The sequence below is a fragment of the Phasianus colchicus genome, chromosome 5 (genome assembly GCF_987193195.1).
Source record: "Phasianus colchicus chromosome 5, bPhaCol1.hap1.1, whole genome shotgun sequence".
NCBI lineage: Eukaryota > Metazoa > Chordata > Aves > Galliformes > Phasianidae > Phasianus > Phasianus colchicus.
Window position 1 is genome coordinate 20,148,675 of NC_143440.1, and position 20,294 is coordinate 20,168,968.

At 48.1% G+C, this 20,294-nt stretch overlaps 2 protein-coding genes across 7 annotated transcripts in view; both read left to right on the plus strand.

Moving 5' to 3' along the window:
* The first annotated feature begins 16,963 nt into the window (after positions 1-16,963).
* The window catches only part of LDLRAD3 (low density lipoprotein receptor class A domain containing 3), a 196,748-nt gene continuing 193,417 nt past the window's right edge, over positions 16,964-20,294 (plus strand). For all 6 annotated transcript variants that reach the window (XM_090140801.1, XM_090140809.1, XM_090140802.1 and 3 more), the window contains exon 1: positions 16,964-17,402. The gene's annotated coding sequence lies outside the window, so the exon portion shown is untranslated. The remainder of the gene's footprint in view (positions 17,403-20,294) is intronic.
* On the plus strand, positions 18,614-20,151 carry FJX1 (four-jointed box kinase 1). Its single transcript, XM_031593345.2, has one exon. The coding sequence runs from the start codon at positions 18,614-18,616 to the stop codon at positions 19,766-19,768; it is 1,155 nt and encodes a 384-aa protein (XP_031449205.1). The 3' UTR covers positions 19,769-20,151.

The window sequence follows — 20,294 nt, forward strand, 5'->3', positions numbered from 1 at the left end:
TCATCTCTCTGCTCTAAACACTCAGTAGGCAAATGCACTATTGCAGGTAAGAGATCTTACCTACAGTGATCCACTTCAGTGGGATTGCTGCATACAGTGGATTGTTGTAGTGCATAATTAAGGTAGACAGCAGTCATTTTCCTTTCATAATACTTGGCTCTCCTTTTTCAATGGGAGTCAGTCAATGAGAATTACTCCTGCTGCTTCATCTCCTATTCCTGACATAAGGTATATGTCAGGAACACTTAACACTTTTCTCACCTGGTCTCTAACATTTTATGCTATTTCACAGGCTTTTCACATGAGACATGAGGATAGTATTCATTTCAGTGGAAGTTAGATGACTGTAGGTAACTGAGTCAGCACTTCTGATGTTCTTTGTTATAAATGGAGAGAACCAGTATGTGGTTTATCAGCCTCATTTTGAAAGTCAGCATTAGGGTGAATTCTTCTCCAGGCACTAGAAAGGGCTTTTTCATTACTGCCTTTGCTGTGAACACTGACATTTAGGATGTCTGATGTTAGATAAGATGAATCTCATCCCATTTTGGTGAATTTATGTGAAGACTGAATGCCAAATAAAAAAATAAAATGCAAAGTCTGCAAACCCATATTTCATGGGACAAATTACACTGGTTCTGTTTACTATTCATCATGGAGCGAAGTATTGGCTGCTTGTGCAGAGTACAGATGTCAGAAGGGTGGCAGATAAGTACCACATGAGGATCTGGTTTTTGGTGCCTGGGATTTGCAAGTGCTTTTCTGCCATGTTAGCAAAGTAAAGCCCTCCTGGCCAGCACGGATGAGCTGCTGTAAATGATTTATGATTTTCTCAACTAAAACTGGCCACATGGGTCACTGTGTAAACAAGTGGGAATGATAAGATATAAATAAGAGTTCTGCATATTCCTGGATATGGAGTGAATGTATTTAGCATTATATCATCCCTTTCCTCCATGTGGTCAGAATGTAGGTGGAACCAGTGTATTCTTTTACAGCCTCTCTTTAAGTATGACATATCAACTGCAAAAACAGGAGGAAAATGTAAATTAGGACATCTTAATCAATAGTACTCCAAAACAAGTTAATGGGACTTTTTTTCTCTGTAGAGAGGCACAGAGTAAACAGGTTAATCAGTTTAAGATTCTTTTATAAGGTCACAGTGCTCAGTATGATTTACTGGAGATGAAATTTGGCAGGCAATATGTTCATAATATGATCTAATCATGTTTGGTAGTGTGCAGAGGGAAATACAGAAATTGGCTGAGAGGATTGCTTAAAAATTGGCAACTTTGCAAAAACTGTGACTTCTCTATGGAAATCTCATCAGAATGATGAGCATGAGCCAGCCAGCTTTTCAGAGCCTGTCCAGGATTTTTCCTTTCAAAATATTTGTGGATGAGTGATAATGGATAACTTCTATTACTGGATGGCTGTTGCAGTGCACTTCAGGACTGACCTGAAGTATCCCCTGCTATTTCAGCACTGGACTCCAGCAGCTCTGCCAAAAAGCCTCGCTCCTCAGTCCCTGCTTTTCTTTAAGGCTTAGGGGTTCATAAGTCTGCTGGAATATCGTCAGGCCTCATAAGACTGAATAACCTCTTTGTGTAGCATCCTGCCAGCAATGACCCAGACCACATATTTCAACAGATATGACTATAAAATCATTTGGATAACCTGCTCTAGCACACAGCCACATCCTGTTCTCCACTGATAAAGACTAGTTCAACTCCTAAAGTATTTATGACTTAGCATTTGTTATCCTGAATGCTTGCTATCTACAAATTTCCCTAATAACCATCTTACACTTGCTACAATTTTTGCTCCTAGAGGTATTCTGTTGAAAGAGTTCATTGCCGAACTATATGCTGCACCAAGAACCGTTTCTCTAGTCAGTTTTGAATAGGCCATCTTCCATTCCATGAAATTACCCCATGGTTCCGAAAAAATCAAGGCAGACACATAACTCTGTAATACTTTCTTGATGTCCTGTCCATCACTGCAGTCTGAAATGCAGTGTCTGGGATGAGGTGATTATCCCCTTGGTATTCTGAGCACACAGCTCATGCATGGCTACCATTTGGATGTTCCTGATGAATTCCTGTCTTGACCTGTGCAATCCCCCATTATTTTCAGCGTGGATCTCATGTCATGTAGGTATACATGCAGCCCCATAGGTATGAGTTACCATGTGCCATTGCCTAATTTTACCATAAGGCTCTTGGTTTCTTTTCTCTCTTCATGTACTTTTTTTCCCATATGCTCAAGTACACAGAGACAAAATCCCATTGCGTGATCACTATAAGATATTTGAAATTTTTGCACCAAAAATTTCTCATGTTAGAAATGAGAAATAGTAACATCACAGTCACTAACGAGTGATTCATCATCATTCTGTAGAGCTTTGGCAACATGTCAAAGGGCAAATGTTCAGGAAAATAGAATATTTTCCCAGTGTTAGTAAAATGTTCAGCAAAATAAATATGAACTCCCTGGAGATCACTGGCAATAAACATCTAATTGCAGCCTCCACAGAAATGCATCATTCTTTCTGTTATTTTCTCTAGTTACCCTGGATAAGGAATGTATCTGTGAAAGATTAATCTCCAGATAGTGAATTTCCCATGAAAGGAGTTTACCTTTTCTGTAACTTCTTTTGACTCTTCAAAAACTAACATGGGGGTGTTCTAAGCATTAATTGCCAACCTGTGATTTGGTCTGGGGTGCAGCCCTGGGCACGTGCTATTGAAGATTCTGTTAGCAATGCAAATTGCATGATTTAGCCATCTTACCTGCTGTGTAACATAACTTATATATGAAGAGTACCAAATAGGTGCTGGCCAGCGAGACGATGAGCTCCATAGCATATTCTGCAAGTACCTTTACTTTAGGCAGAAACCCTTCTTTGGAACAGTTTTCCATCCCAAGCATGATTCCTGTTTTCCAGAACTGCTCCACCATGGAAGATGGGCAGTAAGCACCTGCCTGAAAAGGAAGATGTTAGTCATTAAACCTCACTGATAGCCTGCCAAAGGGAAACTCTTTGGGAGGCTGAGCTGGCTGCAAGTGTTTGTTAGCTTCTCCAGCTTCTTTATGAGAAAGAAGGGGGAAGTGGAAGATCTCTAACATCAATGCAAAAAGACCAGATGTTGGTCATGGTCAGTGAAACTGAGAAATTCACAAAGAACAGGAAATCTTAGCAGGTGAGAGGATCAAAGAAACATGTTTTCACTGGAGAAAGGCTTTTCTTAACGTGTGGGAATAGTCAAATCAAACTGTTCTGTAACAAGGAAGAAAAGAGTGAAACGTACGACTGAAGAACAAAATCATTTTCATCACTTGTTCAAGCCAAATGTCTCTCAGAGGAAGGTGAGAGACAAGTATTCACTGCTTTGTCTTCTATGTTCTTGTACTTCCTTTATTTATGGCTTTTATTTAAAGTAAGCCACTTTTTTTCTGTGGGACTTTACAGTCAGTGTTTACTTTCCCTGCCATAGGTATAACAGTGCTGTGTCCTGCAACCCACAGGCAGAAATGCCAGGAAGAGATGCTCCTATGCTTCTACCCCCATGAGACAGCAGCTGCAAAGATGTCAGTGTGACGTGGCCACAGAGCACTTGGGCACAGCAGTGGCTTGTCAAAGAGGGTAAACCAGCAACTCTGAGGACAGTGCCCTCAGACACATGAGGCAAGGAGGCTCACAGTCAAAGGAGCTCTCAAATAGATGCTTGTCTTCATGTGGATAATGTTTACAATGGGTCCTTAATGCCTTCTTAAGTGGGATGGACTGAAACATGCTTGTCAGCTACAGTTGTGATATCCCGAGTGGGTAGAACTGTCACATTGAGATCATGATCTGGTTTAAATTGATCTATCAGACATGAGGCTTGCAAATGTCTCCAGAAGTGTAATTATCTTATATTCCTGGCACAAGGGATTAGCAGCTGTTTTCCCTTATCCTTTGCTTTTTCTGTCCCAGTCTCTTTAAACATGTTATTCTTGTGTAATGTAGAGAAAAATATGATTAAGTTCACATGGTTAATAACATAGCACAGTTTGTAGGAGGAGGAAAAATATTGATTAGGCCAAGTGATATAGCTGGAAAAAACAGACAAGCTTTTAAGCACACAAAGGATGAGTGAGCCCAGCAGGCTGTCAGTTTTCTCAACCATATCATTTGGTTTAACAAGAGCAATTTCCTCTCTGTGAGTTGGTTCATGCGGATTCTCTTGGGGCACAGTCTGGAGAACATGCTGGGAGTGAGGGAGCTTACTGAAGTCTCCCTAGCACCTCACTTAATAAATTGGCACAGACCTAGGTGAGAAGAACCTTGTTATTATCCAGTTGCCTTGAAATTACTCTTAATTCAAGTCAGGATAGGGTCAGTTAAAAATACAAGTATTAATTCATGGAATCCAAACTAGCCAGTGTTGTCACAGAGTTTATAACATGTAAAGTAGAAGCAATGGGAGGACAAAGCACTCTTGAGACTTGATAGGGAAGGTCTCTCTCTTGCCGTCCCTTGCTTTCTCTTTGACTTGCCTGACTTTCTTGGAGTCTTAAGTGTCTCTGCAATGAACCAGGTGTTATTTTCTGTTCCTATCAGTTCACGTGCCCAGGCATGTGATATTTTCTGTATCCTCCCCCTGCCCTCATGCCTACCTTGGTGTTGTGACCTTACACTGAACCATGTACTTCACAGCAATCTGTACCTTAAGGGGTGTGCTTGATTCCAGTCTTCTCTGGGATAACCACATACTTCTCCTCAACGAGTTTTGACTAAAAGCAGAGATGTAGAATTAACCTCTTTACAGCAATAGTGGATTTAGGGTTGTTGACTTCTAATATCTTCTGAACTTATTCAGAGAAGTATCTTATCTTCATGCCTTCTGAGAATTAATGAATGCTTTCTCACAGCTCTGAGCAGGGATTTGAAGACTGTATATCATTTCTTACATGAGGGGCTGAGACAGATGGGCTGGCAGCAGGATTAAGCTGAGGAGTGTGTTTGTTTTCATGGCCTAGAATGAGATGCCCAGACTGTTGGGTTTCTGTTTTATAAATTCTTTCTTTTAATGTGATCAGAGCAAATTCCCGTTGGCTTCCATTAGTGTTGCCAGTGTCATGTCAACTCTTCTACAGCCAGATGTTGGGGTGATGATGGGTACCTAGATAAGTCAAATGCAAATAGCTGAGAAGCTTGCTGAAGGAGTTCAGGTGAGGTGTTTGGGTGTTCAAGGCCTTTCTGTTAACAGAATGGTGGATAAATTCTGCAGAAACCTGACTGCTTCCCACTGGTGGTAAAATAACATAAGGCAACTTGTGGCAAAAGCTTTCTCTTCGTGTTACTTCATACAAGAAGCACAAAGCAGTTTGTAGAAGTGCTTGTTTCAGGACTCTCAGTGCTCCCAGAAAGCCCTGCTGCTGAAGAGATGCTCTGTCTCGTGCTGACTTTGTTCCTTCAACACCCTGGGCTGTTTTGAGCCCACAGACAGGGTGAAAGGAGGTACAGCTGGACCACATGCCACTCGGTGGCTCTTCAGCAGAAATGTCTGCCCTGGCTGTGGCTCCTAAGTAACATTTCCTGAGCTGCAAGGAGAAGCAGAAAGCAAAATAGCAAAAGGAAGTGAGATAAACTGGTGCTTCTGTTGTTCTTTCTAGAAATGAATGAAAAAGGCCTGAAAAGTGGGACTTCTACTTCTCAGAAAGGCTTCATTTTCTTCTTATGTCTTATCCTTTGAAGCATCAGAAAAGCCGAGACTTTGCTGCTTTTTCATGTTAAACTGAATGGATATCTCTGATATCAGCTGTGTAGAGCAGACTGAGCTGAATCTTTAGATAACTGATATTTTTATTGCAGTTTTCCACAGAGGGATTGCATTAAACACGTACTAACAAAGCTAACTAACATCACTTTAAACAGCCTCGATACAGTTTACATCTTCTCTCAGATAATTTCGCTATACCTCGATCATAGATATTCTAATCCTCTTCATTCTCAAGCAATGCGTGCAGTTTACCAGGAAAAAAGTAGAGACAAGATCTGAATTTTTCCTGTACAAAATATACACTGAAAAATTAACTACAAATGCCTATGAGATGAAGACTCTTGGAAGACTGCATAATAGCTAGGAAAGGTGAAAAAAAGGCCATGAACCCATTTGTTCCTCTCTGGAGATCATTCCCAGCAGCTGAGAATAGAGCAAGTTTTGCTTAGGAAAGCTTGTCTCAGCTCTTAGTGTGGTACTCTGGCTGGGGCTGTCTTGAACTGACAGCCACCAGCTTCGGGCTCCAGCACTGCTGCAGCACGAGGGTCCTCAGATCTCCCTGCTCCAGTTCTGCAGGCTGCTTGACAGATCCAACAGGCACACAGCTGTCAAACTGTGAAAAACAAAAGCCTTTCCGTCTTCAGAAGATGCTTGTCGGAAGGATGCAGGGTCTGATCCCACTACCTGTTAGTTCAAAAATGTTGTGTCCCATCTCTGTGCACAGTGTTGTATGCGGGTTGCATTCGGGAAATAGCATGGGATTTCCACTCTGCTGCTGCCTAGCAGGCTGCCAAGTGGCCCGTGAGCATGAGGCAGGCAGCAGGGAGGCTGAGGCACCAGCACAGGGCTGTCCTCTGCCAGCTGGCACAATGTGGGAGTCCTTGCCATGAGCAGGGCACTGGGAAGGGCTCCCAGCTGGAGCACAACGCCTCATGGAATGAATGTTTCTCACTGGAAAGCAGACGTTTTGGTCAGAAAGGATCCCTTGGGCTGGAATGTACCTGGCTCCAGTTTTGAGGAAACTTGGATGAAATTCTGAACACCATAAACTGTTTTGTTTTGTTTTGTTTTTTCATTTACTTAGAAATTGCTGAAACTCAGGAAACACAGATCCACTGAGACAGAAGCAAAAGCAAAAGGTTGTCATTATTCTCGTGTATCCTTTTACCTGCTCTTCACTATGCCTTGCCAGGACACACACTGAGAAGCTTAACAAGTCCTCAAATGAAGGAACACAACTCTCTTTCTTTCTGTACAATGAAAGCAGATAGCCTTGTGTGACATCAGACAGAGTTATTCAGCAATGATGTCCTTTGTACAAGCGAGAGATTTTTTTCAAGAGTAAGACGGCTGTGACACTAATAAAGCTAATCAGCTATAGCTTCTGTATGATGATTTTCCTCCTTGGATATCAAAGGACTTCACAAGGAATGGCATTCTTATCCTGTCAGCGTAGAAGGGAACAGATACAGCAGAATTGAAAGAACTAGTCCAAGATCAAATAGTGAATTAAGGGAAGAGAAATAGGCCCTGTTCCCCACGATTAGCTTGTCCCATGGTGCTGAAGGTGAGAGCTTTGTCCTCAGCCTAGTCTTTGGACGGAGGAATTCACACCAATGGCATTTCATCTCCTTTCTCTACTGCTGCTTCTGATCTTCATCCTTTCCTGCCAGCTTGGCACAAGTTGGAGCACCATGCCTCCTCCTCCTCCTTCCCATTGGGCTAAGCGCACTGTGAGGGCCTCAAGGCAAAGGGAAAGGCAGCATCCCCTGACAGGAGGAGGAAAATGACTCAGACAGTGGGAGCAGCTGAACGAGAAAAATAAACGGGGTCGCTTGCTTGAAATTTAGGTGTCATTCCCATTGGACACTGAAGAGTGGGACCTTGTGGTGTCGTTTTCTTAAACTAAAGAAAAAAAAAGTTAAACATGGAGTGGAGCATTGCTCTGTTTTTTACAAGGAAATGTGTCCGTTTCATGACGACTTGCAGATCTTTACACATAGATCATTAGGAAGCAGTGGTTCCAAGGGCCCGGAAATACAGGTGCTGTGCTTTGCAAGGGAATGGCCTGGCAGTGCCTTACAGCAGGTGAGTCTGTGGCTGTATGCAAGCAGCAGTGCCAGGACTCAGTTACGCTAAAGCCTCTCTGCAGTGGATGATGCACATGCACCTAAGAGAGTCCTAGCCCAAACATTTTATAGTCTCTCTGGCACAGACACTTTGGAGCTTGGAAATTTAGGGAACGGGAATGGTTTCTCAGAGATCTCCAAGGAAACTTGTGGCAGAAGTACAAACACGGTAAATTCACATCTGCTGGGCTGAAGCTGTGTCCTGACTTCAGAAGTCAACCGAGTACTTTCAGTACTTCAGTACATTTTACCTGCCTGTCTTCTGCAGGCATTTACTGGAAACTGCTGTGCCATGATGGTTAGAGACTGAGATCCACAGAGAAAATAAATGAAACAAGAAAAGCCTCGTTTGGTCTGCTCTGGATAGAATTCAGAAGGTGTATATATGGAAATTATGCTTTTGCCAAGGGTGAAGGGAGACCTGGTAAGTGTCAGCTCCATGGCCAGCATCAATGAATGTATGCATCATCTTCTACAGGGAGCTGTCAGATAGCACGGAGCAGCTGGGTGTCACCAGAGAAGATCTCTGCTTTTTGGGGAGGGGATAGGAAAGATCTCTCCATGACTCAGAGACAGGGGGCTCGGCAGGGGCAGCTCAGCCAGCTACTATGACTGGATTAACAAATTAGATAGATATGTTCCCCACTTTGTAGTTACAGCACAGGGCTGGAAGGAAGAAGGCGCAGTCAGAGCTCAGTTTCCACATGTAGTGTCAGCTGAATGGCCAGAAGGAATTCTGATGAAAGCCAGCAGCCTGGAGCAGGATCCTGCCTGTCTGCCTCTAGTGCATGTATCTCCATGTTTAAGGGCATATGATCCTGTCTCCTCATCCCACATAAAACACAGCATTATAAATTACTGATATTTCCCTTTCTCTAATTCCCAGTGCTTAAATTAATGCTAAGCCTATGTCTTTAAGCTCTGTTTGTTGCTCCTCTTGTTGCCATAGCATTTAGTGTTTCCATGTTGGAGATTTCCTTTTTTTTTTCCAGACATTACCCCATCAGCACAGCTCCAGACCTGGGATTCCAGCCACTTTTGGCTAATAGGAAACTCATTTTTGTTGCTATAAAAGTATCTAGCCATGTAAATGCTAGTGGCTTAGACCTGGGTCTTCTTGTCTAGGAATAGCAACAAAGCTCAGTGAGTGAGAGAGGAAGGAGCACAGACCTCTGTGCATCCTAGCTCAGTACTCAAAGCCAGCACGTCCTTCCAAGGACAGGGAGAGGAATGGGCCTTTCCAATCCTCCAAAAGACTTGCAAGACCTATGGGTTTTTTCGGTGTGAATGATCCTCTGGGTTGCACCTGCATTACAGTTGGCCAAAGCCAGCAGGACCCACTGAAGTGCTGCCCCACAGAAGGGGTCTGGTCTGAGCCATACTGAAAGAATGGGTTATCTACTCAAGAGTGCAGTGTCTTGGAGACAAAAGAAATTTCTCCGTTAGGGCCTGATCCAAGGATGAGCAGCCCTTTAGGAGGTGTTGGTCTTCCATAAGGACCTGCAGTACACGGTGGACATGGAAGAAAGTGTGGCGCCAGAGGCCCTCACTCTACTCCATCCCACTTTAGAGGTTCTGTCTATCTGAGTGCAGTTTGCTCTGTGTGCTCAGGGTGAGCAAGACCAAGAGTCCCTTGAGAGACTGTAGCAGAGGGAGGGAAAAGGGAGAGAGAATCTAAGGCTTTTGAAGTGAACTACCTGCTGCTAAAACCAGGGAATTCAGAGGGAAATTCAGGCTGGGTACAGTGTGAGTGCTGCATTGCTTCTTGTTCTGGGCTCCTCCAACATCCTCCAGCCCTTCCAAGCAAGGCCAAAGCTCTAGTAGCACTCGCAGAAGGCAGCACCCAGGCATTAACTCTGCCCAAAGACACTGCATTGCCCCAGCCTCTGGTTGCCTGTCTGGACAACAGAAGTAATTAATGGGGTTTTAATTGCCTTAGTAAAGTGTCTCCTGAAATAGGGATGGAAAATATGAGCTAAGCACAAAGTATCACTGATACTAAGCTATTTCTTACAGCGTTGTTAACACTGCTTTCTGCAAATTATTGCTATTGACTCACCCTAGCACTCACATTATTTATGCTGCACGAAGTGTCAATCTGTTACATTGCAGCACAGATTGAAGGAATGAGATAAAATGCTTCAGGGAATTGGCATGAAGCTTTAACTAGCTCTGAGTAACAGCTACCGCTAATTATTAACATTATGTGTTCAATTAAATTACATTAAAATAATAAAGCATTCCAGCTACTGTATTATGTCATACTGTAACACATCAGGTGCAGCAGTGCATACTGGTAATGTATAAGAAAATTACAGAAGATACAATTTTAGAAGTGGGGAAAAAATAAATTTGAAGTAGCATTGCTTTTTTAGAAAATCCTGAATGCTTTTTTCATTCAAATTCTGTTTGTGGGCCCCATGGATTTTGAGGTGAAACAAATCCAGGATCATTCCTGGAACTTTTCATGAGACTCAGACAGGAAGCATGGTGCCAAATTCAAACAGTGTTCCTGGTGTCTGCCCACTTGTGCTTTCTTGTGGTTTTGGATGAGTACTTCCTGGCTTATACTCATGGGCTATGTTGCTGTCCAGGGAAAACCCTTGAAAGAAAGGAATTTCAGCACAGAGCTCATTGGCCCTACTGCTCTGATTTATTTTTATTACTACTAGTCCTCATATCATTTTTTTGTTTTGTTTGCACATGAAAGGAAAAAATGTTTCTGGCAAAGGGAAACTGATAAAATCCTCAGGGGAATGTCTCCCGTTTAAACTTTCTTGAATTCCCAGGAGCAAAGAGGGCTGATGGCAGCAAGGCTGAGGGAGCTGAATGAAACGTGGCCAGGAAAGCAGAAAGGGCTGAGAAGCCACTCTGCTCCCTGTCAGCAGGCTTCCCTGAGTACTGCTGCTGGGGTGCTGTGAGACAAACAGCCATGAGCTGAAGGTGCCATGGGAAATCCTTGGCTCAGTTTCTTGTTAGTGCAGGGCTCAGGCATTCCCTCAGGTGATGTTGGGCAGAGGCAGCATGGTCTGGTGCCCCTTCTCATCCCTGTGCTACTTATTTCTGCTCCAGGGCACAGATGGTTTCTGCTCCTGCCCATCGCCAATGTTTCTATTTCCCAGCTAATTGTCCTCTCACCTGCCATGCTGATAGCCAAGCTAAATTCAATGTTCTGTTTTTTCCCAGTAGAAATATCTTAGAAATTTAATAGCACAACTCTTCTCTGACCAAGGCTGCCTGAAAGGAACTGCTACAGGCAGCCAGCTCTCCTGGAGCAGAGACTGATTTCATCTGCTGTTGTTTAATTTTAAAGTTGCAGACCCCAATGATGTAATCTTTCTGCCAATTCCACCCCTGTCAGCACATCCAGGAACACAGGGTGTAAAAGCTCTCTGCTCCAGGAAGTGTCTCAGCTGGCTCTTGGCTCCCCATGGCTTCTGGAGGCAGAGAACACGTGCACAGAAGGCAGCCGCTATCTCACATCAAAGCCACCATCCCAAACTGTAGAGCTCCCAGCATGGGATTAACATGGATTGTGTGGGTTGGGTCTCCTCACACACTGTGTGCTGGAGGTAAATGCCAAATCCTGCCCTGCCTTGGTGCAAGGAAACCTCATCCCTCACATCTTTGGTCCTTTCAGCTGAGCACTGTATTGATAAATGCTTTGTTTTCATCGTTGGCCTCATTTCATCCAGAGTGGGGAAGAAGGCTCATAGAGACTTGAGAGAGTTCACTTCCCTGTTGGCATGCTGATCATTGGGCTTGACTAAAAGCAATAAATCATGGAATAACTTGCATTTAACTAGCAATTCTTTGATGCACATTGATGGCACTTTAACTGCTTCTGGCCATTACAGAGCATTTGACCACGAGTAGAAACCGTTATATTCAACCTTAACATTTTAACATAATAAAGCAATTAAGATGGGTGTTGCACATTAAATATTTTGCTTCTTGAGCAGAATTCATAATACAAGCCTATCTAGTCTTGTCTCAGAGCAGCCTGAATGTCTCCCTTCCGTTGCATATTTAGCCTAGTGAATATTGTGCCTGCCTTGACTTGGCAGCAGAAGATGGGAAGCTCTTGGAGGCTGTGGGTGTGCTCCTGAGCACCGCAGCTGCTGGGGAGAGATGCTGTCAGGTTATGGCTGCATGGTGCTGCTGATACCACAGCCCAGGGAGAGTCAATTCCACCACAGGTAGTGCACCTTTCCACCAGTACCTTCTCTTCTGTGCCTTCCACATGGAGAAAGAAGGCCCAGAGTCTTCACAAGGGCTTTGTCCTCACTGTCCTTTCTGAAACAAAGGAGGAGCACTGAGAGATGTTTCATGTTGCTGCTTCAGGCTGTAAAACCCTGTGGTTGCTCAGTGCTGCAGCTCAGCGAGCTGCTGATGGCACAGACCCTGCAGTGTATTGATACTTTATCTGAAGAGCTGTGTGAAAGGACAATTAGAGAAATGCAGTGCATGTATGTGGTACAGAGCTGGGAAGGTACCTGGCACAGCTGTGTCTGCCTCCATTGCTCCACAGTCCTGAAGTAGACTGATGTCTGATCACATCCATCGCAAAACTTCAAAAAATACATGGGTGTTATTTTCTCTGTCATACCCTTCCTTGTTGTGCTGCATCCTGTTATCTCCTTGGTCTGTTTTGTTTTCTGTTTGAGACTTGGTGGAAAATCAGCTCCTGTGATGCCTAGCAAAGAGCAGGAGGAAGAGAGAGCTGACTTCAGTCTTGTGACTGTGTTTGTTTTTCTCCTCGTTGGGGGATTTATTTCATGACTCTTGCTGAAGTGTTTACAGAAAGTTTGACAGCTAGGCAGAAAGTCATTTGCAAGGAAACTGGGATCAAAACAAAAATGTTGGTCGGCTTCCCGGAGGAAGAAGAGCTCTTTTTTTGTAATGTCCATGCTGCCCTTCCTCTCCACCCACATGCTGTGGGAGCTTGAAGGCAATACATGGGAGCAGGACAGAGATGAAGGCTGAACCACGACTGAGATGGAAGATGGAAAGAAGCTCATTTATTCCCAAAACGCTTTTACTTTTTTCCTTTCTTTAACTTGACGTCAGTGAGAAGGACATGGTCATACACAAATCAGAATTTCAGTGACAGTGAACAGTGAACAGTGACAACAAAAATAATACAGTTCTGCTGTGTTGGCATCCTCTAGTCCCCACCAGCTGTTTCCAGCTGTCAAGGAGAACTTGAGGACTGCTTTAGACATTATTAAATAACTTATCCTTACAGCATCCTATTCTGCAAGCGGAGAAACTGAGGCACAGGCAGCTAAGGGTCACACTTGATGCTGCAGAGAGATGCAGCAGGGCCAGCTGTAGAAACAAACACCAACGCTCTGTCAGGCCAGATTTTTGGCTGTGAGAAATAGAGTAAGAGCTAAGTAAGAGACTCACCCCTGCACTTTTCTATTTCATCTCTCCTGACAAAAGCCATGCTTTGTGCAGCACAGTCAGGTGCAGCCTGGAGCCGGCAGTCCCAGACTGGTTAGAGGCTCACAGAGGGTGGGCAGTATCTCCATCCCTGAAGAGGCAGTGTAGGCGTACAGCACCAGCACACAGCACAGTGTGTAGCCCAGCTGCAGCAGTCACACCTTTACTTTGTGGCTTTACAGCCTGAAGCTCCAACCAGGCACCTCCTTATTGCTGAGCTGCTCAGTGGCACCACAGGCTTTGCAGGCTGAGGAGCTGAGCAGTGCTTTGGGCCAGTTCAGTTATGCAGGAGCTGAAATACTTTCCTGTTTGCAGATAACATGTTTGGGTTTCACTGAGAGCTAGAATACATTTTGACATTAAAAAAAAAAAAAAAGTTATAGTATTTTTAATAAAGCCTAATGTATAAAAATATGCTTATGGCATTTAGATATTGGGCAGAGTCAGTTTGGGCCTGCAGCCCTTGCCCTCTGAAGGGTATTTTCCCACTGCCATTAGGATCACAGGCAGTAACTCTCTCTTGCTTCTGACTCTTTATTCATTCCTTCAGAGGATGCTAGCTAAATAGAAGATAAGTAAATACGTAATCAATGAGACATTTATTGAATGTTAATGCTTTGTTTATTAGGGCTTAGAAATTTAAATAAGTCCCATGAAGATGTAGAGTGCACAGCAGTGAATCTTCTCAATGTCACAGACCCCAATCACAGAATAATGGTGAGCCGGGGCTTTCCAAATGGGAACTGCTTTGTGGCTGAGGTGCTGGGCTTCTTCTGTTTGCTGCCTCTCACCCCGCAGCAGCAGGCTGCACACAAGGACATCTCCACTGCAGGACCAGCCATGCAGGGCTCACCGCAGCTGCCCTGACCCAAGCTGACTGGTCCTCTTGAGTCTGAGCTCAGGGAAGCCATGCAGGCACAGTGGAATTTCTGCACTAGTAACCTGAAACAGAGCTTCTGAGCTCAAGTCTGGCTGTTGCAGCTGGATTATATCCGGGCTCAGCTGGCTCACCTCCAGTTTGGCTGTCCTTCCTTGTGTCAAGGTAGACCCTATTTAGTTTCTTCAGTGAAGACTGAGAACATCAGTCACTAAAGTAACAGCTGGAATGTGCAGAAGCATTATCACAATAGGAATTGCAGCCACTGTCAGCATTGCTGGTGGAGATGTCTGCAAGGAGGGGTGGAAATCCCATCATTCGAGCCACATGAAACCACACAAGCAAAATATGGAGGAGGAAGAGTCCCCACAGGAGAGAGCCTCAGCACGGCCTGATGCCAACAAGCAAACTGTCACCTGAGAAGGGCCACAGCTCTCCTCAGAAGGACTCCATCCCCACACAGGGCTGGAGGCCACGTCCTTTGCTGCACACTGTGAGCTCAGTGGGCCCTTATGCATGCCTGAGTGATGAGGGCCAGGCTAGGAAGGCCCTGACAGGCGAGTGCAGGCCCCGGTGGATGAAGTGCAGACTGCCTGAGGTGTCAGCATGGACAGAATAAGCTGGCTCTGCCGGCTGTGTGGCACAGAGGTGTGAGGGCCAGGAGCTGGGCCTGCAGCTTGGCGTGCTGCTGGCTGCTCAACCGCACAGCTAATTACAGTGCTTTCACCAGCCCTGCAAACGCTACACGTTTTTAGGACTTGCTGAAAAGTTTAAGATGTGTCCTGGGTGTGTGTTTGCAGTAGACGCTACGTTTTACGAGCATTTTTTTCCTTCCTGTAACTGTAGTAACTCTACCTTTAGCCTGGCCTCGTTTTTCTAGTCAAGTCTGGTCCATCCCAGTCTAACTGGGCCCTTCACAGGGCCTACGTGCCTGCAGAAAGCATTAAAGGCAGAAGGATATTTTTAACAGTAAGGGTAATTAACCCCTCACCCAGCTTACCAGAAGATGATGGAGTCTCTTTTTAAAGATGGTATCTTTTGAAATGATGCACATTTCTTTATGGGTCTGCAGGATGGGGGTGAGGAAGAGAGAATGGCTACGGGCTGTGTTCCAGGTGCTCTGACCTTCTCTTTTCCATAAAGACACCGCTTTGGGGTCTGCCCTCTCTCTTGTGTTACACTGCATCAAGGCAACTGCCTGGAATAACTATGCGAGCAGCACTGAGCAATGTTCTTCTCCTGTGTATTTTGGCAGCCAGGAGGAGAATAGATTTGCTATCAATATATATGACATGAAAATTGTAGGCAATAGGATCTAACCCTTCAGGAAGCCCTGTCTGAGAGCAGGGGCACATACCCACTGCATTATTTATCCTCTCACGTGGTGATTACATAAATTGCCTCAGCAATTTCACTGGAAAAGGTTCCTTGAACCTCTTTACTTCCCACCCTGAAAAAAATGTGTTTTATGCAATGGACACAGATGGCTCCAGAAGGGATGTATGCAGGGAGGGCAGGGAGCCTCGGATGCTGCATTAATACCAACTTCTCTCTGCCTTTGCAGCTCACCTTTAGCAGGGATAAGAGCAAATTCCCTGGTGGATCGAGCACCATCAAGCACCTGACAAGTCTTATGAACACTTTCAAGAGCCAGGCTTGAGAGCTTGAGCACTTACTCATTTATTGCTTTGATATTAAAAACAGAGTCACAGATATTAAAACAGAGAGACTCTGAGTACAGGGGAGATATGATCTGTTCTGTATACGGAAATTGCTCAGCTTCATGTTCTACATGGCGCTACAGATTACAAAAAAGACCTACAGAGTCCCATTTGTCAGGGAGCTTTTCTGAGGGACCAAAAGCAGAATATAAGCATTAGAAAAGCTTCCAGGTTTCCCAGTTCCAGCTTGCAACTCTTGCAAACATCAGCCCCACACCTAAAGTGTGAGGTCCCTAATACTCCTCTCTGCTCTGACATTCAGAGCCACCTGATTTTCTTCAGCCATGCAGTCATAACAGCCATCTGCAAATCCCACCCTGCAATTGCTGGAGTTCCTCACCAGAGGGATACTTCTAAACTGAAAAGTGTAAATCCATTGTGATGGTTGGGCGCACACACACAGACTACAGTGATGATACCTTTGTACAACGCACTCCTTGAATGGAAACAGTATACAGTGATGCTAAGCACATAACTTTGCACAGTAAGCTTTTGCCAGTGTAACTTACCGAAAATTCAACTGTTCCCCAAGAGGAACAAGCTGCATTGCCAGTGGCATTGTTTTGCTGGTAACTGTGCATCTGCACTGGAGAATTTTGCAGGCAGTTCCCCCCCATCCAGGCAGCCAGAACAGCTCCCTGGCTATAGGAAGGAATGATGAGACAGCATTGGGCAGTCATGCTCAGCCCAGCCTGCAGCAGCAAAGCAGCACTACACGTCTGCTGGTGCAGGTCAGTGCAACATGAAAAGATCCTGAAAACCACATTTTCACAAATCCAATGGATGAAAACACAAAGGAATTGCAGAGGGACATGGAACATACAGTACTGAGGAAGTAAGGGCATTGCTTCCCACAGCCCATCCACAGCTGTTTTCATCTTCCTAGAGCAAGCTCAATTCCACACCTATCCCAAGAGCAATTGGAGGCTGTTCCTTTAAAAAGAAAAAGAAAAAGAAAAAAAAAAAAAAAGAAAAAGAAAAAAAAAACCCAACCAACCAAAAAAAAAAAAAAAAAAAAAAGCCAAACAAGAGTGGAGGTCACTAATTTGGGAACTCATTGGCACCAGCTGACTGCAAGGAGCCAGAGCTACTAAATAGGAGTGAGCACGAGTAGGGAAGAGGTTAGAGAGAAGTAGTGCTGTTTGGTAATCTGATGTGTGAATTAAAAAGAACATGGACTGAGCCGGAGAAGTCCACCAGTGGGAAGAAGCTGCGTGAAGAGCCTTAGGAGAGTCAGCCTAGGAAAATAATGCTGGACCGGAGAGAGGCATCCCTACTTCCGCCAGGAACCTGGACCAGAACTCAGAGTAAAGAAAGGACTTGGAGTGCTGTGCTGTGCTACTGAGAGACCACACTGAAGAAACAGCTTGGGCTTACCTCAGTACTGCATGCCGGGAAGGAGCTGGCAGCCCTGCTGAGTTCACGTGGTGGTCCCTGGGCTCAAGGACTTGGCACAGAGGTGAGTGAAATCTGGCAACGGGAATCCCTCCCCCTCCCCAAAGGCAGAGGTGAATGTAAGTGTCTGTTAGTGCTTGCTGAAGGGAGAGAAGCTTCTGGGCAGGATTATTTCAAAAGGGGCTGATCATGGTAGTCCAAAGATGTCTGTGTTAGGAACACCTTCCATAACAGCAGGGAGGGGGCAGTGGGGCTGTGCAGAGGCTGTAGGTGAGTGTCGCGTGATGCTGATGCAAATCGGGGCTTGCCCGAGCCCTGGTCCCATGCTCAGCTGAGTTGTGCTGATCCCACCGTTCCCCAGCCAGTCTTGGCCAGGCTTGGCTTTGTAAAGTGGCTGAAACTGAGAACAACAGAGGGAAGGCAGAGACTTCATCTTTTTGCTTGTGAGGATGCTGGATCTGGACAGTGGCCAGTCTGTCTTCCCTGGGATGAGCCTAGGAAGCCCAGAGGCTGCTCTCGTTTATCTGCAAGCTGCTCACAGTGGCGTTTGTGAAGCATTAATGAGACATCCGATTGACCCAAATAGATCGGTGATCGCGGTTTCAGGAATGCTTAGAGTGCTGTAAATCGAGCAGCAGGTCAGCCAGGCTGACGTTTAACCCTATGCTAATTGTCAGGTTCTAAAAACACTCCGGCGTGCTGTAGCGGCAGGTCGGACAGCGGCACGGCTTGTCCTTCGCTCTCCCCGCAAGCTGTCACAAGGGGCAGCGTTACCGGTCGCACCTCTCGCCGGGCAGCGCGGAGCCTCCCCGCAGGGTCGCCGCGGGCACATAGCGGGAGCGCTGCGGCTGCAGCGAGGCGTCGCGGCCGGCGGGAGGAGCTGGCGCGCCGCGGCGGGAGCTCGGGCTCGCCGCGAGCGGGATGGGGGCGGGCCGGTAACCCGCGGAGAGGTCCCGTGCCGGCCCACGAGGGCCGGCCTCAGCCCGAGCGGCGGGGAGCCGCGGTGCGGGCGGGGCCGTTCGGAGCCAGAGATGCGGCGGGCGGGCCCTCCTCCGCGCGCGCCGTCGCCGCTTTAAGCGTCGCGCCACGCCGCGGGGCGGGGCGGGCCGCGCGGCTCCCCACGTGGTGCGGGCCGGTGCCTGCCGGCCGCGGCGGTGCGGGGCGCACTCGGCGCGGGGCTGCCGCCGGGGCTCCTCCGCTCCGCGCCGCTGCCATGCGCCGCGCCGGGGCCGCCCCGCCGCCGCGTCCCGCAGCGGCAGCGTGAGGCGCGGCACCATGGAGCGGGGCGGCCGCGCCGCGCTGGCGCTGGGGCTGCTGCTGCTGCTGTTGCTGCTGGGCGCGCTGCTGGCGCTGCGGGAGCCGGCGCCGGGGCCGGCCCGGGGCGAGGCGCGGGGCGGCGGCGTGCAGAAAACTTTCCGGGCGCTGCTGGCCGCGGGACGGGAGCAGCAGCGGCAGGAGGAGGGGGAGGAGGACCCGCCGGCGGCCCCGGTGCGGCGCGGCATCTTCTGGAGCCGCGAGCTGGAGGCGCGGGTGCCGCCGGGCTTCGCGGCCGAGGAAGCGGCGGCGTGGCGGGCGGCGGCCCGCGGAGCCCGCGTGGCCTCGCTGGAGCGCGGCGGCTGCGGGCGCAGCTCCAACCGGCTGGCCCGGCTGTCGGACGGGAGCCGCGCCTGCGTCCGCTACGGCGTGAGCCCGGAGCAGATCCAGGGCGAGGCGCTCTCCTACCACCTGGCCGGGCTGCTGGGCATGCAGCAGCGGCTGCCGCCCATGGCGCTGGCGCTGGTGGAGGCTCGCGGGCGGCAGTGGGAGCCGGTACGGGAGGAGCTGCGCGGCTCGCACTGGGCCGAGGGCGCGGTGGTGAGCCTGACGCGCTGGGTGGACAACCTGACGGCCGTGGTGGCCCCCGCGCCGTGGGGCGGCGGGCGGCCGCGGGCGCTGGCGGCGGGCGAGCTGGGCGGGCTGCCCGCGGCGCAGCTGGTGGAGCTGGTGCAGTGGAGCGACCTGATCCTCTTCGACTACCTGACGGCCAACTTCGACCGCCTGGCCAGCAACCTGTTCAGCCTGCAGTGGGACCCGCGCGTCATGCGGCGCGCCACCAGCAACCTGCTGCGCGCCCCCGACGGCGGCCTGGTCTTCATGGACAACGAGGCGGGGCTGGTGCACGGCTACCGCCTGCTCGCCACGTGGGACCCCTACAACGAGCCCCTGCTGCGCTCCGTCTGCGTCTTCCGCGAGGGCACGGCGCGGCGCTTGGCCGAGCTGCACCGCCGCCGCAACGCCGCCGCCGAGCTGCGCCGCCGCTACCGGGCCCGGGAGCCCCTCTGGGCGCGCCTCGGCTTCCTGTCGGAGCGGCAGGCCGAGCTGCTGCAGGCGCGCGTCGACTTCGTGCACCGCCACATCGCCCAGTGCCGCGCTCAGGCCGCCGCGCTCTGACGGCACCCGCCCTCCCCGCGCCTCCGCTCCCCGTTTCCCCGCTCTCTGCCTAGTAGAGCCGCGGAGGTCCCTTCGGCCTCGACTCCTCCGTGGGTGCAGAAGGAGTGCTTTCAACGTGTTCTTCCTCCTGCGGCGAACGAACATTGGCACTTGGACCGAGGACCGGTCGCACGAAGGGGCGCCGCCCGACTGGCGAACTGCCCTCTCTGAAGCTTGGCTCCTACCGATTTCCCTTAAGGGGAGCAGACCTGTCGCTGGCGCTGCGTCCAGCCGCGAGCGGGTGCTCCGGTAGCTGTTAGTCTGTGTTGTGGTTTCATCTGGTTCTGCTGTTCTGATCCCCAAGTGTGTGTCTGTAGTTGTCGCCATCCTTTGATTTGACGGTACGGACTGACGGTGACAGAAGAGGACCCCCAAAGCATCGCTGTGTGCTGAGACTTGGGCGCAATAGTTAAAAGTGGAGAAAAAAACTGTTCCATGCACTTTACTTTGACTTTTTAATTTTTTATAAACAAAAAGACCTTTTTAT